Here is a 24151-nt window from a genome sequence, read left to right as displayed (position 1 = left end):
AGAAGCTGTGATGTGACTACATGGGTTGGAGGAGCAGGCTGATGCAGAAGCTGTGGTGTGACTATATGGGTTGGAGGAGCGGGCTGATGCAGAAGCTGTGGTGTGACTATATGGGTTGGCTGAGTGGGCTGTGATGCAGAAGCTGTGGTGTGACTATATGGGTTGGAGGAGCGGGCTGATGCAGAAGCTGTGGTGTGACTATATGGGTTGGAGGAGTGGGCTGAAGCAGAAGCTGTAGTGTGGCTATATGGATTGGAGGAGTGGGCTGATGTAGAAGCTGTGGTGTGACTACATGGGTTGGAGGAGTGGGCTGATGTAGAAGCTGTAGTGTGACTATATGGGTTTGGAGGAGTGGGCTGATGTAGAAGCTGTAGTGTGACTATATGGGTTGGAGGAGTGGGCTGATGTAGAAGCTGTGGTGTGACTATATGGGTTGGAGGAGCGGGCTTATGCAGAAGCTGTGGTGTGACTATATGGGTTGGATGAGCGGGCTGATGTAGAAGCTGTGGTGTGACTGTATGGGTTGGAGGAGCGGGCTGATGTAGTAGCTGTGGTGTGACTATATGGGTTCGAGGAGTGGGCTGTGATGCAGAAGCTGTGGTGTGACGAAATGGGTTGGAGGAGCGGGCTGATGCAGAAGCTGTGGTGTGACTATATGGGTTGGAGGAGTGGGCTGATGTAGAAGCTGTGGTGTGACTATATGGGTTGGAGGAGTGGGCTGATGTAGAAGCTGTGGTGTGACTACGTATACATTGGTTGGAGGAGTGTGCTGATGTAGAAGCTGTAGTGTGACTGTATTGGTTGGAGGAGTGGGCTGTGATGCAGAAGCTATGGTGTGACTATATGGGTTGGAGGAGTGGGGTGATGTAGAAGCTGTAGTGTGACTATATGGGTTGGAGGAGTGGGCTGATGTAGAAGCTGTGGTGTGACTATATGGGTCCGAGGAGCTGGCTGATGTAGAAGTTGTAGTGTGACTGTATGGGTTGGAGGAGTGGGCTGATGTAGAAGCTGTGGTGTGACTATATGGGTTTGAGCAGTGGGCTGATGTAGAAGCTGTAGTGTGACTATATGGGTTGGAGGAGCGGGCTGATGTAGAAGCTGTAGTGTGACTATATGGGTTGGAGGAGCGGGCTGATGTAGAAGCTGTAGTGTGACTATATGGGTTGGAGGAGCGGGCTGATGTAGAAGCTGTGGTGTGACTATATGGGTTGGAGGAGTGGGCTGATGTAGAAGCTGTGGTGTGACTATATGGGTTGGATGAGTGGGCTGATGTAGAAGCTGTAGTGTGAATGTATGGGTTGGAGGAGTGGGCTGATGTAGAAGCTGTAGTGTGACTACATGGGTTGGAGGAGCGGGCTGATGTAGAAGCTGTAGTGTGACGGTATGGGTTGGAGGAACGGGCTGATGTAGAAGCTGTGATGTGACTACATGGGTTGGAGGAGCGGGCTGATGTAGAAGCTGTGGTGTGACTATATGGGTTGGATGAGTGGGCTGATGTAGAAGCTGTGATGTGACTACATGGGTTGGAGGAGCGGGCTGATGCAGAAGCTGTGGTGTGACTATATGGGTTGGAGGAGCGGGCTGATGCAGAAGCTGTGGTGTGACTATATGGGTTCGAGGAGTGGGCTGTGATGCAGAAGCTGTGGTGTGACTATATGGGTTGGTGGAGCGGGCTGATGCAGAAGCTGTGGTGTGACTATATGGGTTGGAGGAGTGGGCTGAAGCAGAAGCTGTAGTGTGGCTATATGGGTTGGAGGAGTGGGCTGATGTAGAAGCTGTGGTGTGACTACATGGGTTGGAGGAGTGGGCTGATGTAGAAGCTGTGGTGTGACTACATGGGTTGGAGGAGTGGGCTGATGTAGAAGCTGTTGTGTGACTATATGGGTTTGTAGGAGTGGGCTGATGTAGTAGCTGTGGTGGGACTATATGGGTTGGAGGAGTGGGCTGATGTAGAAGCTGTGGTGTGACTATATGGGTTGGAGGAGCGGGCTTATGCAGAAGCTGTGGTGTGACTATATGGGTTGGAGGAGCGGGCTGATGTAGAAGCTGTGGTGTGACTGTATGGGTTGGAGGAGCGGGCTGATGTAGAAGCTGTAGTGTGTCGGTATGGGTTGGAGGAGTGGGCTGATGCAGAAGCTGTGGTGTGACTATATTGGTTGGAGGAGCGGGCTGATGTAGAAGCTGTGGTGTGCTATATGGGTTGGATGAGTGGGCTGATGTAGAAGCTGTGGTGTGACTATATGGGTTGGAGGAGCGGGCTGATGTAGAAGCTGTGGTGTGACTATATGGGTTGGAGGAGTGGGCTGATGTAGAAGCTGTAGTGTGACTATAGGGGTTGGAGGAGCGGGCTGATGTAGAAGCTGTAGTGTGACTATATGGGCTGGAGGTGTGGGCTGATGCAGAAGTTGTGGTGTGACTATGTGGGTTGGAGGAGTGGGCTGATGTAGAAGCTGTAGTGTGACTATATGGGTTGGAGGAGTGGGCGGATGTAGAAGCTGTGGTGTGACTATATGGGTTGGAGGAGTGGGCTGATGCAGAAGCTGTGGTGTGACTATGTGGGTTGGAGGAGTGGGCTGATGTAGAAGCTGTGGTGTGACTATATGGGTTGGAGGAGTGGGCTGATGTAGAAGCTGTGGTGTGACTATATGGGTTGGAGGAGTGGGCTGTGATGTAGAAGCTGCAGTGTGACTATATGGGTTGGAGGAGTGGGATGAATTAGAAGCTGTAGTATGACTATATGGCTTGGAGGAGTGGGCTGATGTAGAAGCTGTGGTGTGACTATATGGGTTGGAGGAGTGGGCTGATATAGAAGCTGTGGTGTGACTATATGGGTTGGAGGAGCGGGCTGATGTAGAAGCTGTGGTGTGACTATATGGGTTGGAGGAGCGGGCTGATGTAGAAGCTGTAGTGTGACTATATGGGTTGGAGGAGTGGGCTGATGTAGAAGCTGTGGTGTGACTATATGGGTTGGAGGAGTGGGCTGATGTAGAAGCTGTGTTGTTACTATATGGGTTGGAGGAGTGGGCTGATGTAGGAGCTGTGGTGTGACTATATTGGTTGGAGGAGTGGGCTGATGTAGAAGCTGTGGTGTGACTATAGGGGTTGGAGGAGTGGGCTGGTGTAGAAGCTGTGGTGTGACTATATGGGTTGGATGAGTGGGCTGATGTAGAAGCTGTGGTGTGACTATATGGGTTGGAGGAGTGGGCTGATGCAGAAGCTGTAGTGTGACTATGTGGGTTGGAGGAGTGGGCTGATGTAGAAGCTGTGGTGTGACTATGTTGGTTGGAGGAGTGGGCTGATGTAGAAGCTGTGGTGTGACTATATGGGTTGGAGGAGTGGGCTGATGTAGAAGCTGTGGTGTGACTATATTGGTTGGAGGAGTGGGCTGATGCAGAAGGCGTGGTGTGACTATATGGGTTGGAGGAGTGGGCTGTGATGTAGAAGCTTTGGTGTGACTATATGGGTTGGAGGAGTGGGCTGATGTAGAAGCTGTGGTGTGACTATATGGGTTGGAGGAGTGGGCTGTGATGTAGAAGCTGCAGTGTGACTATATGGGTTGGAGGAGTGGGCTGATGTAGAAGCTGTGGTGTGACTATATGGGTTGGAGGAGCGGGCTGATGTAGAAGCTGTAGTGTGATTATATGGGTTGGAGGAGTGGGCTGATGTAGAAGCTGTGGTGTGACTATATGGGTCCGAGGAGCTGGCTGATGTAGAAGTTGTAGTGTGACTGTATGGGTTGGAGGAGTGGGCTGATGTAGAAGCTGTGGTGTGACTATATGGGTTTGAGCAGTGGGCTGATGTAGAAGCTGTAGTGTGACTATATGGGTTGGAGGAGCGGGCTGATGTAGAAGCTGTAGTGTGACTATATGGGTTGGAGGAGCGGGCTGATGTAGAAGCTGTAGTGTGACTATATGGGTTGGAGGAGCGGGCTGATGTAGAAGCTGTGGTGTGACTATATGGGTTGGAGGAGTGGGCTGATGTAGAAGCTGTGGTGTGACTATATGGGTTGGATGAGTGGGCTGATGTAGAAGCTGTAGTGTGAATGTATGGGTTGGAGGAGTGGGCTGATGTAGAAGCTGTAGTGTGACTACATGGGTTGGAGGAGCGGGCTGATGTAGAAGCTGTAGTGTGACGGTATGGGTTGGAGGAACGGGCTGATGTAGAAGCTGTGATGTGACTACATGGGTTGGAGGAGCGGGCTGATGTAGAAGCTGTGGTGTGACTATATGGGTTGGATGAGTGGGCTGATGTAGAAGCTGTGATGTGACTACATGGGTTGGAGGAGCGGGCTGATGCAGAAGCTGTGGTGTGACTATATGGGTTGGAGGAGCGGGCTGATGCAGAAGCTGTGGTGTGACTATATGGGTTCGAGGAGTGGGCTGTGATGCAGAAGCTGTGGTGTGACTATATGGGTTGGTGGAGCGGGCTGATGCAGAAGCTGTGGTGTGACTATATGGGTTGGAGGAGTGGGCTGAAGCAGAAGCTGTAGTGTGGCTATATGGGTTGGAGGAGTGGGCTGATGTAGAAGCTGTGGTGTGACTACATGGGTTGGAGGAGTGGGCTGATGTAGAAGCTGTGGTGTGACTACATGGGTTGGAGGAGTGGGCTGATGTAGAAGCTGTTGTGTGACTATATGGGTTTGTAGGAGTGGGCTGATGTAGTAGCTGTGGTGGGACTATATGGGTTGGAGGAGTGGGCTGATGTAGAAGCTGTGGTGTGACTATATGGGTTGGAGGAGCGGGCTTATGCAGAAGCTGTGGTGTGACTATATGGGTTGGAGGAGCGGGCTGATGTAGAAGCTGTGGTGTGACTGTATGGGTTGGAGGAGCGGGCTGATGTAGAAGCTGTAGTGTGTCGGTATGGGTTGGAGGAGTGGGCTGATGCAGAAGCTGTGGTGTGACTATATTGGTTGGAGGAGCGGGCTGATGTAGAAGCTGTGGTGTGCTATATGGGTTGGATGAGTGGGCTGATGTAGAAGCTGTGGTGTGACTATATGGGTTGGAGGAGCGGGCTGATGTAGAAGCTGTGGTGTGACTATATGGGTTGGAGGAGTGGGCTGATGTAGAAGCTGTAGTGTGACTATAGGGGTTGGAGGAGCGGGCTGATGTAGAAGCTGTAGTGTGACTATATGGGCTGGAGGTGTGGGCTGATGCAGAAGTTGTGGTGTGACTATGTGGGTTGGAGGAGTGGGCTGATGTAGAAGCTGTAGTGTGACTATATGGGTTGGAGGAGTGGGCGGATGTAGAAGCTGTGGTGTGACTATATGGGTTGGAGGAGTGGGCTGATGCAGAAGCTGTGGTGTGACTATGTGGGTTGGAGGAGTGGGCTGATGTAGAAGCTGTGGTGTGACTATATGGGTTGGAGGAGTGGGCTGATGTAGAAGCTGTGGTGTGACTATATGGGTTGGAGGAGTGGGCTGTGATGTAGAAGCTGCAGTGTGACTATATGGGTTGGAGGAGTGGGATGAATTAGAAGCTGTAGTATGACTATATGGCTTGGAGGAGTGGGCTGATGTAGAAGCTGTGGTGTGACTATATGGGTTGGAGGAGTGGGCTGATATAGAAGCTGTGGTGTGACTATATGGGTTGGAGGAGCGGGCTGATGTAGAAGCTGTGGTGTGACTATATGGGTTGGAGGAGCGGGCTGATGTAGAAGCTGTAGTGTGACTATATGGGTTGGAGGAGTGGGCTGATGTAGAAGCTGTGGTGTGACTATATGGGTTGGAGGAGTGGGCTGATGTAGAAGCTGTGTTGTTACTATATGGGTTGGAGGAGTGGGCTGATGTAGGAGCTGTGGTGTGACTATATTGGTTGGAGGAGTGGGCTGATGTAGAAGCTGTGGTGTGACTATAGGGGTTGGAGGAGTGGGCTGGTGTAGAAGCTGTGGTGTGACTATATGGGTTGGATGAGTGGGCTGATGTAGAAGCTGTGGTGTGACTATATGGGTTGGAGGAGTGGGCTGATGCAGAAGCTGTAGTGTGACTATGTGGGTTGGAGGAGTGGGCTGATGTAGAAGCTGTGGTGTGACTATGTTGGTTGGAGGAGTGGGCTGATGTAGAAGCTGTGGTGTGACTATATGGGTTGGAGGAGTGGGCTGATGTAGAAGCTGTGGTGTGACTATATTGGTTGGAGGAGTGGGCTGATGCAGAAGGCGTGGTGTGACTATATGGGTTGGAGGAGTGGGCTGTGATGTAGAAGCTTTGGTGTGACTATATGGGTTGGAGGAGTGGGCTGATGTAGAAGCTGTGGTGTGACTATATGGGTTGGAGGAGTGGGCTGTGATGTAGAAGCTGCAGTGTGACTATATGGGTTGGAGGAGTGGGCTGATGTAGAAGCTGTGGTGTGACTATATGGGTTGGAGGAGCGGGCTGATGTAGAAGCTGTAGTGTGATTATATGGGTTGGAGGAGTGGGCTGATGTAGAAGCTGTGGTGTGACTATATGGGTTGGAAGAGCGGGCTGATGTAGAAACTGTAGTGTGACTATATGGGTTGGAGGAGTGGGCTGATGTAGAAGCTGTGGTGTGACTATATTGGTTGGAGGAGTGGGCTGATGTAGAAGCTGTGGTGTGACTCTATTGGTTGGAGGAGTGGGCTGATGTAGAAGCTGTGGTGTGACTACATGGGTTGGAGGAGTGGGCGGTGATGCAGAAGCTGTGGTGTGACTATATGGGTTGGAGGAGCGGGCTGATGTAGAAGCTGTGGTGTGACTATATGGGTTGGAGGAGTGGGCTGATGTAGAAGCTGTGGTGTGACTATATGGGTTGGAGGAGTGGGCTGATGTAGAAGCTGTGGTGTGACTATATGGGTTGGAGGAGCGGGCTGATGTAGAAGCTGTAGTGTGACTATATGGGTTGGAGGAGTGGGCTGATGTAGAAGCTGTGGTGTGACTATATGGGTTGGAGGAGTGGGCTGATGTAGAAGCTGTGGTGTGACTATATGGGTTGGAGGAGCGGGCTGATGTAGAAGCTGTGATGTGACTACATGGGTTGGAGGAGTGGGCTGATGTAGAAGCTGTAGTGTGACTATATGGGTTGAAGGAGCGGGCTGATGTAGAAGCTGTGGTGTGACTATGTGGGTTGGAGGAGCGGGCTGATGTAGTAACTGTAGTGTGACTATATGGGTTGGAGGAGCGGGCTGATGTAGAAGCTGTGGTGTGACTATATGGGTTGGAGGAGTGGGCTGATGTAGAAGCTGTAGTGTGACTATATGGGTTGGATGAGTCGGCTGATGTAGAAGCTGTAGTGTGACTGTATGGGTTGGAGGAGCGGGCTGATGTAGAAGCTGTAGTGTGACTATATGGGTTGGAGGAGCGGGCTGATGTAGAAGCTGTGGTGTGACTATATGGGTTGGAGGAGTGGGCTGATGTAGAAGCTGTGGTGTGACTATATGGGTTGGATGAGTGGGCTGGTGTAGAAGCTGTAGTGTGACTGTATGGGTTGGAGGAGCGGGCTGATGTAGAAGCTGTAGTGTGACTACATGGGTTGGAGGAGCGGGCTGATGTAGAAGCTGTAGTGTGACAGTACGGGTTGGAGGAGCGGGCTGATATAGAAGCTGTGGTGTGACTATATGGGTTCGAGGAGCGGGCTGATGTAGAAGCTGTGATGTGACTACATGGGTTGGAGGAGCGGGCTGATGCAGAAGCTGTGGTGTGACTATATGGGTTGGAGGAGCGGGCTGATGCAGAAGCTGTGGTGTGACTATATGGGTTGGAGGAGTGGGCTGTGATGCAGAAGCTGTGGTGTGACTATATGGGTTGGAGGAGCGGGCTGATGCAGAAGCTGTGGTGTGACTATATGGGTTGGAGAAGTGGGCTGAAGCAGAAGCTGTAGTGTGGCTATATGGATTGGAGGAGTGTGCTGATGTAGAAGCTGTGGTGTGACTACATGGGTTGGAGGAGTGGGCTGATGTAGAAGCTGTAGTGTGACTATATGGGTTGGAGGAGTGGGCTGATGTAGAAGCTGTAGTGTGACTATATGGGTTGGAGGAGTGGGCTGATGTAGAAGCTGTAGTGTGACTATATGGGTTGGAGGAGCGGGCTTATGCAGAAGCTGTGGTGTGACTGTATGGGTTGGAGGAGCGGGCTGATGTAGTAGCTGTGGTGTGACTATATGGGTTCGAGGAGTGGGCTGTGATGTAGAAGCTGTGGTGTGACGAAATGGGTTGGAGGAGCGGGCTGATGCAGAAGCTGTGGTGTGACTATATGGGTTGGAGGAGTGGGCTGATGAAGAAGCTGTAGTGTGACTATATGGGTTGGAGGAGTGGGCTGTGATGCAGAAGCTGTGGTGTGACGAAATGGGTTGGAGGAGCGGGCTGATGCAGAAGCTGTGGTGTGACTATATGGGTTGGAGGAGTGGGCTGTGATGCAGAAGCTGTGGTGTGACTAAATGGGTTGGAGGAGCGGGCTGATGCAGAAGCTGTGGTGTGACTATATGGGTTGGAGAAGTGGGCTGAAGCAGAAGCTGTAGTGTGGCTATATGGATTGGAGGAGTGGGCTGATGTAGAAGCTGTGGTGTGACTACATGGGTTGGAGGAGTGGGCTGATGTAGAAGCTGTAGTGTGACTATATGGGTTGGAGGAGTGGGCTGATGTAGAAGCTGTAGTGTGACTATATGGGTTGGAGGAGTGGGCTGATGTAGAAGCTGTAGTGTGACTATATGGGTTGGAGGAGCGGGCTTATGCAGAAGCTGTGGTGTGACTGTATGGGTTGGAGGAGCGGGCTGATGTAGTAGCTGTGGTGTGACTATATGGGTTCGAGGAGTGGGCTGTGATGCAGAAGCTGTGGTGTGACGAAATGGGTTGGAGGAGCGGGCTGATGCAGAAGCTGTGGTGTGACTATATGGGTTGGAGGAGTGGGCTGATGAAGAAGCTGTAGTGTGACTATATGGGTTTGAGGAGTGGGCTGATGTAGAAGCTGTGGTGTGACTACGTATACATTGGTTGGAGGAGTGGGATGATGTAGAAGCTGTAGTGTGACTGTATTGGTTGGAGGAGGGGGCTGTGATGCAGAAGCTATGGTGTGACTATATGGGTTGGAGGAGTGGGGTGATGTAGAAGCTGTAGTGTGACTATATGGGTTGGAGGAGTGGGCTGATGTAGAAGCTGTGGTGTGACTATATGGGTCCGAGGAGCTGGCTGATGTAGAAGTTGTAGTGTGACTGTATGGGTTGGAGGAGTGGGCTGATGTAGAAGCTGTGGTGTGACTATATGGGTTTGAGCAGTGGGCTGATGTAGAAGCTGTAGTGTGACTATATGGGTTGGAGGAGCGGGCTGATGTAGAAGCTGTAGTGTGACTATATGGGTTGGAGGAGCGGGCTGATGTAGAAGCTGTAGTGTGACTATATGGGTTGGAGGAGCGGGCTGATGTAGAAGCTGTGGTGTGACTATATGGGTTGGAGGAGTGGGCTGATGTAGAAGCTGTGGTGTGACTATATGGGTTGGATGAGTGGGCTGATGTAGAAGCTGTAGTGTGAATGTATGGGTTGGAGGAGTGGGCTGATGTAGAAGCTGTAGTGTGACTACATGGGTTGGAGGAGCGGGCTGATGTAGAAGCTGTAGTGTGACGGTATGGGTTGGAGGAACGGGCTGATGTAGAAGCTGTGATGTGACTACATGGGTTGGAGGAGCGGGCTGATGTAGAAGCTGTGGTGTGACTATATGGGTTGGATGAGTGGGCTGATGTAGAAGCTGTGATGTGACTACATGGGTTGGAGGAGCGGGCTGATGCAGAAGCTGTGGTGTGACTATATGGGTTGGAGGAGCGGGCTGATGCAGAAGCTGTGGTGTGACTATATGGGTTCGAGGAGTGGGCTGTGATGCAGAAGCTGTGGTGTGACTATATGGGTTGGTGGAGCGGGCTGATGCAGAAGCTGTGGTGTGACTATATGGGTTGGAGGAGTGGGCTGAAGCAGAAGCTGTAGTGTGGCTATATGGGTTGGAGGAGTGGGCTGATGTAGAAGCTGTGGTGTGACTACATGGGTTGGAGGAGTGGGCTGATGTAGAAGCTGTGGTGTGACTACATGGGTTGGAGGAGTGGGTTGATGTAGAAGCTGTTGTGTGACTACATGGGTTTGTAGGAGTGGGCTGATGTAGTAGCTGTGGTGGGACTATATGGGTTGGAGGAGTGGGCTGATGTAGAAGCTGTGGTGTGACTATATGGGTTGGAGGAGTGGGCTGATGTAGAAGCTGTGGTGTGACTATATGGGTTGGAGGAGTGGGCTGATGTAGAAGCTGTGGTGTGACTATATGGGTTGGAGGAGCGGGCTGATGTAGAAGCTGTGATGTGACTACATGGGTTGGAGGAGTGGGCTGATGTAGAAGCTGTAGTGTGACTATATGGGTTGAAGGAGCGGGCTGATGTAGAAGCTGTGGTGTGACTATGTGGGTTGGAGGAGCGGGCTGATGTAGTAACTGTAGTGTGACTATATGGGTTGGAGGAGCGGGCTGATGTAGAAGCTGTGGTGTGACTATATGGGTTGGAGGAGTGGGCTGATGTAGAAGCTGTAGTGTGACTATATGGGTTGGATGAGTCGGCTGATGTAGAAGCTGTAGTGTGACTGTATGGGTTGGAGGAGCGGGCTGATGTAGAAGCTGTAGTGTGACTATATGGGTTGGAGGAGCGGGCTGATGTAGAAGCTGTGGTGTGACTATATGGGTTGGAGGAGTGGGCTGATGTAGAAGCTGTGGTGTGACTATATGGGTTGGATGAGTGGGCTGGTGTAGAAGCTGTAGTGTGACTGTATGGGTTGGAGGAGCGGGCTGATGTAGAAGCTGTAGTGTGACTACATGGGTTGGAGGAGCGGGCTGATGTAGAAGCTGTAGTGTGACAGTACGGGTTGGAGGAGCGGGCTGATATAGAAGCTGTGGTGTGACTATATGGGTTCGAGGAGCGGGCTGATGTAGAAGCTGTGATGTGACTACATGGGTTGGAGGAGCGGGCTGATGCAGAAGCTGTGGTGTGACTATATGGGTTGGAGGAGCGGGCTGATGCAGAAGCTGTGGTGTGACTATATGGGTTGGAGGAGTGGGCTGTGATGCAGAAGCTGTGGTGTGACTATATGGGTTGGAGGAGCGGGCTGATGCAGAAGCTGTGGTGTGACTATATGGGTTGGAGAAGTGGGCTGAAGCAGAAGCTGTAGTGTGGCTATATGGATTGGAGGAGTGTGCTGATGTAGAAGCTGTGGTGTGACTACATGGGTTGGAGGAGTGGGCTGATGTAGAAGCTGTAGTGTGACTATATGGGTTGGAGGAGTGGGCTGATGTAGAAGCTGTAGTGTGACTATATGGGTTGGAGGAGTGGGCTGATGTAGAAGCTGTAGTGTGACTATATGGGTTGGAGGAGCGGGCTTATGCAGAAGCTGTGGTGTGACTGTATGGGTTGGAGGAGCGGGCTGATGTAGTAGCTGTGGTGTGACTATATGGGTTCGAGGAGTGGGCTGTGATGCAGAAGCTGTGGTGTGACGAAATGGGTTGGAGGAGCGGGCTGATGCAGAAGCTGTGGTGTGACTATATGGGTTGGAGGAGTGGGCTGATGAAGAAGCTGTAGTGTGACTATATGGGTTGGAGGAGTGGGCTGTGATGCAGAAGCTGTGGTGTGACGAAATGGGTTGGAGGAGCGGGCTGATGCAGAAGCTGTGGTGTGACTATATGGGTTGGAGGAGTGGGCTGTGATGCAGAAGCTGTGGTGTGACTATATGGGTTGGAGGAGCGGGCTGATGCAGAAGCTGTGGTGTGACTATATGGGTTGGAGAAGTGGGCTGAAGCAGAAGCTGTAGTGTGGCTATATGGATTGGAGGAGTGGGCTGATGTAGAAGCTGTGGTGTGACTACATGGGTTGGAGGAGTGGGCTGATGTAGAAGCTGTAGTGTGACTATATGGGTTGGAGGAGTGGGCTGATGTAGAAGCTGTAGTGTGACTATATGGGTTGGAGGAGTGGGCTGATGTAGAAGCTGTAGTGTGACTATATGGGTTGGAGGAGCGGGCTTATGCAGAAGCTGTGGTGTGACTGTATGGGTTGGAGGAGCGGGCTGATGTAGTAGCTGTGGTGTGACTATATGGGTTCGAGGAGTGGGCTGTGATGCAGAAGCTGTGGTGTGACGAAATGGGTTGGAGGAGCGGGCTGATGCAGAAGCTGTGGTGTGACTATATGGGTTGGAGGAGTGGGCTGATGAAGAAGCTGTAGTGTGACTATATGGGTTTGAGGAGTGGGCTGATGTAGAAGCTGTGGTGTGACTACGTATACATTGGTTGGAGGAGTGGGATGATGTAGAAGCTGTAGTGTGACTGTATTGGTTGGAGGAGGGGGCTGTGATGCAGAAGCTATGGTGTGACTATATGGGTTGGAGGAGTGGGGTGATGTAGAAGCTGTAGTGTGACTATATGGGTTGGAGGAGTGGGCTGATGTAGAAGCTGTGGTGTGACTATATGGGTCCGAGGAGCTGGCTGATGTAGAAGTTGTAGTGTGACTGTATGGGTTGGAGGAGTGGGCTGATGTAGAAGCTGTGGTGTGACTATATGGGTTTGAGCAGTGGGCTGATGTAGAAGCTGTAGTGTGACTATATGGGTTGGAGGAGCGGGTTGATGTAGAAGCTGTAGTGTGACTATATGGGTTGGAGGAGCGGGCTGATGTAGAAGCTGTAGTGTGACTATATGGGTTGGAGGAGCGGGCTGATGTAGAAGCTGTGGTGTGACTATATGGGTTGGAGGAGTGGGCTGATGTAGAAGCTGTGGTGTGACTATATGGGTTGGATGAGTGGGCTGATGTAGAAGCTGTAGTGTGAATGTATGGGTTGGAGGAGTGGGCTGATGTAGAAGCTGTAGTGTGACTACATGGGTTGGAGGAGCGGGCTGATGTAGAAGCTGTAGTGTGACGGTATGGGTTGGAGGAACGGGCTGATGTAGAAGCTGTGATGTGACTACATGGGTTGGAGGAGCGGGCTGATGTAGAAGCTGTGGTGTGACTATATGGGTTGGATGAGTGGGCTGATGTAGAAGCTGTGATGTGACTACATGGGTTGGAGGAGCGGGCTGATGCAGAAGCTGTGGTGTGACTATATGGGTTGGAGGAGCGGGCTGATGCAGAAGCTGTGGTGTGACTATATGGGTTCGAGGAGTGGGCTGTGATGCAGAAGCTGTGGTGTGACTATATGGGTTGGTGGAACGGGCTGATGCAGAAGCTGTGGTGTGACTATATGGGTTGGAGGAGTGGGCTGAAGCAGAAGCTGTAGTGTGGCTATATGGGTTGGAGGAGTGGGCTGATGTAGAAGCTGTGGTGTGACTACATGGGTTGGAGGAGTGGGCTGATGTAGAAGCTGTGGTGTGACTACATGGGTTGGAGGAGTGGGTTGATGTAGAAGCTGTGGTGTGACTACATGGGTTTGTAGGAGTGGGCTGATGTAGTAGCTGTGGTGGGACTATATGGGTTGGAGGAGTGGGCTGATGTAGAAGCTGTGGTGTGACTATATGGGTTGGAGGAGCGGGCTTATGCAGAAGCTGTGGTGTGACTATATGGGTTGGAGGAGCGGGCTGATGTAGAAGCTGTGGTGTGACTGTATGGGTTGGAGGAGCGGGCTGATGTAGTAGCTGTGGTGTGACTATATGGGTTGGAGGAGTGGGCTGTGATGCAGAAGCTGTGGTGTGACTATATGGGTTGGAGGAGCGGGCTGATGCAGAAGCTGTGGTGTGACTATATTGGTTGGAGGAGCGGGCTTATGCAGAAGCTGTGGTGTGACTATATGGGTTGGAGGAGCGGGCTGATGTAGAAGCTGTGGTGTGACTATATGGGTTGGAGGAGTGGGCTGTGATGTAGAAGCTGTTGTGTGACTATATGGGTTGGAGGAGCGGGCTGATGCAGAAGCTGTGGTGTGACTATATGGGTTGGAGGAGTGGGCTGTGATGCAGAAGCTGTGGTGTGACTATATGGGTTGGAGGAGCGGGCTGATGCAGAAGCTGTGGTGTGACTATATGGGTTGGAGGAGCGGGCTGATGTAGAAGCTGTGGTGTGACTATATGGGTTGGAGGAGAGTTGAGGCAGGTACTGAATGTGAGATAAGACAATATGGGTGGAGCAGTTTGGGTCTGATACAGAAGGGTTTCGGAAGATAGAAAGGATTCTGGGTTTCATGTTGTATGGTAGAAAAGGGATATCGGCTATGGTACTGAATGTAAGGATTAGTTAACAAAACAAAATTACACTCTCATATTTGGCATTTTATAAAATGCTCTCTGCTCCAGATCATGGAAAGACAGAATTTTAGTGGATCTGTTGCAGAGTACTTTGCGATGTTGAAGAACGACACGTCATTGCATATGGAAACAGAGGTAAAATTAGTCATAGATATTGTATGACCACTGTATAATATTGACAGTTGTTAGTGAATCTATCACTGTTGTATGGTTAATGTTTAATATATTTTTCGATGACATAAGTCTGTCTGAGTTCAACCTTATCGTTATGTTTTCTACAGGAGGAATTACTGGAAGCATACCAGAAAATTATCAATGAGAGTGTGGAGCCAAGGCTGCCTGAAATGTTCATTAATCTCCCTAATCTACCATTAAAGTAAGTTATAAAACTTGGTTGCATCTTTAGATAAATATGAGATGTAATAATAAATAATATTACATTTCAAAACAATTTCGTTTAAGCAGCGTACGTGACCTGCCGACTAGTACACTAATGCACATAGCCCCGAGTCTGCCATGTGTCTGGTTGAGATTTTATGTTTGCACTTCATTGTGAGTGGGGTTTAGGGTGGAGCCCATGTCGTATGATGGTTCTGTGGCGCAATACATCCCTGGGTCCGCGGATGGCTCAAGTCCCGGTACTTTCCTTATCAATCTGCATCGACCACAAGAAACGTATGTATGGCCAGCTGGTTCTGTGAGTAATCACTGTACAGACTTTCTCTTCTCTAATTGTCCCTCTCTCTATACAAACACAGTGACTGTCCACGCGTTCTTGGTCTTTATAATATCAAGTTTCTATTTCACCCTGTGTGCATGAATGGAATCTTAGGAGACAATCGTCCAACTTTAAGGGAAGAAGCAAGGATGTAGCATTTTAAGCCATATTATAAAAATTAATCTTGACGCGTGAACACATGAATATTGATACAACCGTGCAGGTACAGGTGGTCACGGGAGACCTGCGTCAGGGTCTAGCTGTGTAGTGTATGTGAACACAGGGGTACATGTCATGGGTCTAGCTGTGTAGTGTATGTGAACACAGGGGTACATGTCATGGGTCTAGCTGTGTAGTGTATGTGAACACAGGGGTACACGTCATGGGTCTAGCTGTGTAGTGTATGTGAACACAGGGGTGCATGTCATGGGTCTAGCTGTGTAGTGTATGTGAACACAGGGGTACATGTCATGGGTCTAGCTGTGTAGTGTATGTGAACACAGGGGTACATGACATGGGCCTAACTAAGTATTGTATGTAAACACAGGGGTACATGTCATGGGTCTAGCTGTGTAGTGTATGTGAACACAGGCGTACATGTCATGGGTCTAACTAAGTATTGTATGTAAACGTTGGGGTACATGTCATGGGCCTAACTAAGTAGTGTATGTGAACACAGGGGTACATATCATGGGTCTAGCTGTGTAGTGTATGTGAACACAGGGGTACATGTCATGGGTCTAGCTGTGTAGTGTATGTGAACACAGGGGTACACGTCATGGGTCTAGCTGTGTAGTGTATGTGAACACAGGGGTACATGTCATGGGCCTAACTAAGTATTGTATGTTAACGTAGGGGTACATGTCATGGGCCTAACTAAGTATTGTATGTTAACGTAGGGGTACACGTCACTGGCCTAACTAAGTATTGTATGTTAACGTAGATGTCCACGTCATGGGCCTAACTAAGTATTGTATGTTAACGTTGGGGTACATGTCATGGGCCTAACTAAGTGTTGTATGTGAACACAGGGGTACACGTCAAGGGCCTAAAAATGTATTGTATGTTAACGTAGGGGAACATGTCATGGGCCTAACTAAGTATTGTATGTTAACGTAGGGGTACACGTCATGGGCCTAACTAAGTATTGTATGTTAACGTAGGGCTACCCGTCATGGGCCTAACTAAGTATTGTATGTTAACGTTGGGGTACACATGATGGGCCTAACTAATTATTGTATGTTAACGTTGGGGTACATGTCATGGGCCTAACTAAGTATTGTATGTTAACGTAGGGGTACACGTCATGGGCCTAACTAAATATTGTATGTTAACGTAAGGGTACACGTCATGGGCCTAACTAAGTATTGTATGTTAACGTAGGGGTACACGTCATTGGCCTAACTAAATATTGTATGTTAACGTAAGGGTACACGTCATGGGCCTAACTAAGTATTGTATGTTAACGGAGGGGTTCACGTCATGGGCCTAACTAAGTATTGTATGTTAACGTAGGGGTACATGTCATGGGCCTAACTAAGTGTTGTATGTTAACGTAGGGGTACACGTCATTGGCCTTACAAAGTATTGTATGTTAACGTAGGGGTACATGTCATGGGCCTAACTAAGTATTGTATGTTACTGTTATGGCAATAGATAATATGCCGAACATGCATTACCTGGAGATGTGATGGCCAGGTTTCGACTCATGAAGCGTGAAAGGCACCATGACGTACGTCCCCCTGTGACAAAATAGAACACACAGTTAGACCTATGATGTATACTCCTGTATTAAAATAGAACACACAGTTAGACCTATGATGTATACTCCTGTATTAAAATAGAACACACGGTTAGACCTATGATGTATACTCCTGTATTAAAATAGAACACACGGTTAGACCTATGATGTATACCCCTGTATTAAAATAGAACACACAGTTAGACCTATGATGTATACCCCTGTATTAAAATAGAACACACGGTTAGACCTATGATGTATACTCCTGTATTAAAATAGAACACACGGTTATACCTATGATATATAACCCTGTATTAAAATAGAACACACGGTTAGACCTATGATGTATACTCCTGTATTAAAATAGAACACACAGTTAGACCTATGATGTATACTCCTGTATTAAAATAGAACACACGGTTAGACCTATGATGTATACCCCTGTATTAAAATAGAACACACGGTTAGACCTATGATGTATACTCCTGTATTAAAATAGAACACACGGTTAGACCTATGATGTATACTCCTGTATTAAAATAGAACACACGGTTAGACCTATGATGTATACCCCTGTATTAAAATAGAACACACGGTTAGACCTATGATGTATACTCCTGTATTAAAATAGAACACACGGTTAGACCTATGATGTATACTCCTGTATTAAAATAGAACACACAGTTAGACCTATGATGTATACTCCTGTATTAAACTAGAACACACGGTTAGACCTATGATGTATACTCCTGTATTAAACTAGAACACACGATAAGACCTATGATGTATACCCCTGTATTAAAATAGAACACACGGTTAGACCTATGATGTATACCCCTGTATTAAAATAGAACACACAGTTAGAGCTATGATGTATACCCCTGTATTAAAATAGAACACACGGTTAGACCTATGATGTATACTCCTGTATAAAACTAGAACACACGGTTAGACCTATGATGTATACTCCTGTATTAAACTAGAACACACGATAAGACCTATGATGTATACCCCTGTATTAAAATAGAACACACGGTTAGACCTATGATGTATACCCCTGTATTAAAATAGAACACACGGTTAGACCTATGATGTATACCCCTGTATTAAAATAGAACACACGGTTAGACCTATGATGTATACTCCTGTATTAAACTAGAACACACAGTTAGACCTATGATGTATACTCCTGTATTAAAATAGAACACACGGTTAGACCTATGACGAATACTATTCTATTTTGTCACAGGGGGACGTACGTCATGGTGCCTTTCACGCTTCATGAGTCGAAACCTGGCCATCATCTCCAGGTAATGCATGTTCGGCATATTATCTATTGCCATAACAGTAGACACTGAAACAAAACCCCAGACACCCAGACAAGTCAGTTCAGCTCGTGTTATCTGCAAGTTTAATTGTAAGTATTGCTTTGTGGGTTGGTGGTATGATCAGAATTACCGTTATATAACGGCGCAGCAGCTTTTTGTTGGGGGCAATCCAAAAGTGACGTAGATGATTTAGATCACAATAAGAATGAATCTGGGATTCGAACCCATGATCAATGGGTTCGGACTATCAGCTCTCCACAGCTTTATACACCACCTCACACATGCACTATAGAAGCCGTTGGCGTATATCCCCGTGAAATCTGGATACACTTTCTGTGATTGCAGATCAGCTACGCGCTGAAAGCAAGTCTGCCTAGTTTCCGGCGCAATACGGGATTCCAATTCCCCTACTACACAGCTTATGTCGAGGTAGGAAGTGTTTCCAGCACCTTCACGTGTTACTGTACTTGTAAAACTACTGTACACATGATGTACACATGTGTTGACACTGAAACAGAATTTAGCATAGTGAGTATGTTCCCAAAGTTCGCTCAATTACCCTCACTGGTTCAGATCGTTATCAATCAAATCTAAGTCCAGCTTTTTTCCCTGGGGTTGACAATGATTACAACATGATGAAAGGTGAAGCGATTGTTACACAGAGGGTTAACTATACAGAGGTGAGTACTGTATAGGTGAAGTGATTGTTACACATGGGGTAAACTATACAAAGATGAGTACCGTGTGGGTGAAGTGATCGTTACACAGAGGGTAAACTATACAGAGGTGAGTACGGTATGGGTGAAGTGATCGTTACACAGAGGGTAAACTATACAGAGGTGAGTACCGTGTGGGTGAAGTGATCGTTACACAGAGGGTAAACTATACAGAGGTGAGTATGGTATGGGTGAAGCGATTGTTACACAGAGGGTAATCTATACAGAGGTGAGTACCGTGTGGGTGAAGTGATCGTTACACAGAGGGTAAACTATACAGAGGTGAGTACGGTATGGGTGAAGTTATTGTTACACAGAGGGTAAACTATACAGAGGTGAGTACCGTGTGGGTGAAGTGATCGTTACACAGAGGGTAATCTATACAGAGGTGAGTATGGTATGGGTGAAGCGGTTGTTACACAGAGGGTAAACTATACAGAGGTGAGTACTGTGTGGGTGAAGTGATTGTTACACAGAGGGTTAACTATACAGAGGTGAGTACTGTGTAGGTGAAGTGATTGTTACACAGAGGGTAAGCTATACAGAGGTGAGTATGGTATGGGTGAAGCGGTTGTTACACAGAGGGTAAACTATACAGAGGTGAGTACTGTGTGGGTGAAGTGATTGTTACACAGAGGGTTAACTATACAGAGGTGAGTACTGTGTAGGTGAAGTGATTGTTACACAGAGGGTAATCTATACAGAGGTGAGTACCGTGGCGGTGAAGTGATTGTTACACAGAGGGTAATCTATACAGAGGTGAGTACCGTGTGGGTGAAGTGATCGTTACACAGAGGGTTAACTATACAGAGGTGAGTACTGTATGGGTTAAGTGATCGTTACACATAGGGTTAACTATACAGAGGTGAGTACTGTGTGGGTGAAGTGATTGTTACACAGAGGGTAAACTATACAGAGGTGAGTACTGTATGGGTGAAGGAATGGTTACACAGAGGGTAAACTATACAGAGGTGAGTATGGTATGGGTGAAGTGATTGTTACACAGAGGGTAAACTATACAGAGGTGATTATGGTATGGGTGAAGGAATCGTTACACAGAGGGTAAACTATACAGAGGTGAGTATGGTATGGGTGAAGCGATTGTTACACAGAGGGTAAACTATACAGAGGTGAGTATGGTATGGGTGAAGCGATTGTTACACAGAGGGTAAACTATACAGAGGTGAGTATGGTATGGGTGAAGCGATTGTTACACAGAGGGTAAACTATACAGAGGTGAGTATGGTATGGGTGAAGCGATTGTTACACAGAGGGTAAACTATACAGAGGTGAGTATGGTATGGGTGAAGCGATTGTTACACAGAGGGTAAACTATACAGAGGTGAGTATGGTATGGGTGAAGCGATTGTTACACAGAGGGTAAACTATACAGAGGTGAGTATGGTATGAGTGAAGCGATTGTTACACAGAGGGTAAACTATACAGAGGTGAGTATGGTATGGGTGAAGCGATTGTTACACAGAGGGTAAACTATACAGAGGTGAGTATGGTATGGGTGAAGTGATCGTTACACAGAGGGTAAACTATACAGAGGTGAGTATGGTATGGGTGAAGCGATTGTTACACAGAGGGTAAACTATACAGAGGTGAGTATGGTATGGGTGAAGCGATTGTTCAGAACAGGGAAGAACATGCGCCCCCTTTTCACGGACACCTGGTGTGATCACTGACTTTCAGTTATCCATTCACATAATTTTCATCCCTATTTTGCCTTTTTCGCCCAATGGAATATGTTTCAGCGGTTAATCGAGACTAGTTATTCTGGGGCGTTGACGTTATATATTTACTGCAGGGTTGGGCAACGTACGCTGAGTCCCTTGGAGAAGAACTTAACCTCTATCAGTCCGACATTGAACTGTGAGTACACCCATTATCTGTATGTACCTCTCCATTTGAACTGTGCGTACACCCACCACATGTACGTACATTCCCCTTCTCTTCAACTGTGAGTTCACTCGCCAACTGTATGTATCTTACTTTTCTCTGGCCTAACCAGTTTACTGCTTCTGGTGTTCTGCTGTTACACCGAGGGCCATGACGATTTCCTCCACTGCGTACTCTGTATTGCAGCATGGGCCGATACAGTCTAGAAATATTCCGGGCTTGCAGACTGGTCGTGGATACAGGCTTGCATTATTATGGGTAAGTCAAATAGTCCAGTTCCTCTTTTATTATTCCAACGTAATGTCATTTCTGCGTTCGATAAACACGTTATTTGATCTCATCCATTTTATCAGCTGTATCAATGCAAACGTTATGCGTAGCGCTGATTTCTTTCAATTATTTGACTTAAGCATATATATGTAAGTTCAAAATAGTCTAGGGTAGATTGATTGTAAGTAATACCCCCATTCCACTAACTATCGGAACCTGATCTGAAGCCCATCTGATCCCATTTTTGCAAAAGTTTCGATGAAAATTCACCTGACATCCTCTTTTTTGGGTCCCCGTTTACCGTAAAATCCGATAGAGATCCAACATTGATTGGGGTAATGGGATGAAAGACTGGTAGCGGCCCATTTTCATCGGCGGCGTCCGATTGATCCGATTGCGGTCGGATTGTAATTCGAGGGTAACCTGACACTAATCTGACACTTCCATCACTCTCCCGACACCAACCCCACACATCGGTTACTATTCGTAGGGTAATCAGACACTGTCCCAATACTGGTCGGATTTGTCGCCAAAATCGGCAGTCGAGTATAAAAGCGGGCTGCACCTCCTGACAGTACTAGACATGGAGCAACTTCATCGCAACGCTGCAGCCCTGGGCTGTGTTTTTATGCTCCAGCAACAAACTATGCAACAAGATGCAGGATGTGGTTGAGCAGAGATTGGGGCCTGAATAGGCCTATTCTCCGTCTCTGCATCTTCAGGAGGAGGCACAGAGGAGTCTTCTGGCACTTGAGATTGTTGAGGAGTGCTGGGAGGTCTCTTCTTTGCCTTCTGTCCTCCAACATTTCTTTTCTTTCTTGGAGCCATCTTCAGGATCTTGGTGCTGTAGTGTCCGATGTAAATCTGCGAAGTGAGTAGTATAGAGTCACCAGGCAGGAGCTGGTTTTGGTTGAGGGAGGTTGAGTGAAAAATAGGGAAGGTGATTGGCTGATCCAAGTCACGTGATCGGATAGGATGACTCATGCATCAACAGCGCGTCGGGAAAGAGCGGGGAATGAAAGGTGTGTTTATAAGACAGAAAAGAATTCGTAAGTAAACAAAAAAAAAAGTAAAGGATATTCAATAGAGCTATGCGTATGGCGTGCTGCCCTGAATAGACAAGCAGCCCAGTTTGAAACGAGCGCGCTTGATAACTCACGTGACCACGTCGTTTCAAATTGTTTATCGGTCGTAATGGTTTCTTTTATTTTAGGCGTTAGAAGAAATTACAATTAGTGTACAACTCACGTAGTCGTTTCAAATTGACCGCGCTCGCGAGAGCTTGCGAGCTGGTTTGATGAATGCAGGGTGTGTGTTGAACACGATATACGCCGGGTAATGTAGGTAGGGAAAAAAAAATGTACGTCTAGCTGGATCAAATCCATCTTATACGGTCTACACGTTGTACACCATGAACGTTGGACAACCTGTATGGAAAAAAAAAATATAGACAAAATAGATAAGACTACGCAATCAGCAAGCTAGCAGTTTACGTTTAGCGCGCAAGAACGAGCTAATGGATAGCAGAGAGACTAAGCGACCGGCCGCCCATAACAATGTCAACATACACTACCCCGGCCTTACAATTAATGTTAACATACCAGCCTCGCCTGAAGCTTCCCATTCATAAATTGTGTGACCAGTGTCCCGTATTTATGATACGTTAGGGAACATGTGTTGTACATTTGTTATTTTAAAAGGGAGTTATTTCAGAGAGGATATATATATGGGTATTCCCCTCATTAAACCTTTCTTCCGATGGTGTCTATTAAACGTATCCGGTATTTAATACATTTGAATGATGTAGGAAAGTATGTGCGTGTAGATGTTGTACCTATATCCGAACACGAATGTATGACACCTTTCAATAGATCAATTACGGTTATAACCACGACACGCAACATGACTATGAGCGTGGTTAGCAGTTCATATTTATAAACACATCGTAAATGACAGATTTCTGATGAATGAACTCGCCCGCACACATGTCTATAGGGTTATGTTCGCCCGAACTGTAAACAGTGACACATTGGATAACAGGAAGGGTGTGTGGAATGCACTCGTCCTTGTAAGGGTAAAATACGCGTTTAAACTCACCATTTAAATGATGATGACATTACTTTTTAGATGTATTGGTATCAGTGAGTGAGTGAATTTAGTTTTACGCCACACTCGGCATTATTCCAGCTCTAGGACGGTGGTCTGTCAATAAACGAGCTTGGACCAGACAATCCAGTGATCAACAGCATGAGCAGCGATCTGTGCAACTAGGAACCGATGGCACGTGTCATCCGAGTCGGCGAGACTGACCAACCGATCCCCGCCGTCAGTCGCCGATAAGCATGGGTTACTGAAGGTCGATTCTATAACCCGGGACCTTCACGGGTGTAGTATGACGAAGACTATATACTAATATGATCGCTTTTTTAACATACTCACAAGTGTGCTTCCAAGAATCCCTGCACGTGTAAGACAGTATAAACTCTACAGTAGTGTAGCCCGACAAACAGTTTTACTCTCGCCAGCAAACGGATTGGACGTGAACAACATGAAGAAAGCATCAGAGATTAGACTTGACCCTAGAGATATATTTAGGAAGACTACGTTGAGAAAATCACAACAGAGAAAGAAACCACAAGCAGCCAAGAAGTCGACGCTGAAGACAAAGAAGAGACAGGTAACACCTAAAATGAAAACGATGACAACCAAACAGGGATCGAAGACAACACCCCAACCCGTGAAAATACAACATGTGTCGGAGGTGAAGGCTGTGGTGGAACGGGCACTTGCTGCCTTGAAGCGTCAACAGAGTCAAGGGTATATAAGAAAGCTTCATACCCTCTAATCGCACACCGTATTGGATCACCATGGGGGTTGCCACCTGTCCGGACTGTGAAAAAATGTTTTCAAGGAGAGATGTCATGTTACGACACAGGAGAAATAAACATAGCATACCGCCGCCGTTACAAGCCCACCCGCCGCCGCAAGTCCACTCGCCATTACAAGCCCACCCGCTAACGCCGCCGCCGCCGCAAGTCCACCCACCGCCGCCGCTGCGTCAAGCCAACCCGCCGTTTCAAGCACATCCGCCGCCGCCGCCGCCGCCGCAAGTCCACCAACCGCCGCTGCTGCGTCAAGCCAACCCGCCGTTTCAAGCACATCCGCCGCCGCCGCCGCCGCCATCGCAAGTCCACTCGTGGCTGCCTCATTTACCATGTATATCTGATCTTCGAGAACAATTCAAGTTCCTGATTCCCTCAAATGCGCTCGTTGTGGGACCCAGTGGTTGTGG

The 24151-nt window shown here is 48.1% G+C and overlaps 1 protein-coding gene across 2 annotated transcripts in view; it reads left to right on the top strand.

The window, feature by feature from the left end:
- Nucleotides 1–24151, top strand: part of LOC124125992 — a 65030-nt gene that overhangs the window by 31510 nt on the left and 9369 nt on the right. Inside the window, exons 10-16 of one of the 2 annotated variants that reach the window (XM_048390884.1) lie at nucleotides 14230–14316; nucleotides 14463–14557; nucleotides 14749–14856; nucleotides 17890–17950; nucleotides 18314–18397; nucleotides 20498–20562; nucleotides 20776–20847. In XM_048390884.1, the coding sequence (XP_048246841.1) occupies nucleotides 14230–14316; nucleotides 14463–14557; nucleotides 14749–14856; nucleotides 17890–17950; nucleotides 18314–18397; nucleotides 20498–20562; nucleotides 20776–20847 (572 nt within the window). The remainder of the gene's footprint in view (nucleotides 1–14229; nucleotides 14317–14462; nucleotides 14558–14748; nucleotides 14857–17889; nucleotides 17951–18313; nucleotides 18398–20497; nucleotides 20563–20775; nucleotides 20848–24151) is intronic. The other variant, XM_048390885.1, reaches the window with a different exon arrangement.

The sequence above is a fragment of the Haliotis rufescens genome, unplaced genomic scaffold, assembly GCF_023055435.1.
Source record: "Haliotis rufescens isolate VD_foot unplaced genomic scaffold, xgHalRufe1.0.p SCAF_9, whole genome shotgun sequence".
NCBI classification, from domain to species: domain Eukaryota; kingdom Metazoa; phylum Mollusca; class Gastropoda; order Lepetellida; family Haliotidae; genus Haliotis; species Haliotis rufescens.
Note: the sequence above shows the minus strand (reverse complement) of the source record. Positions and strands in the feature narration are given on the sequence as shown.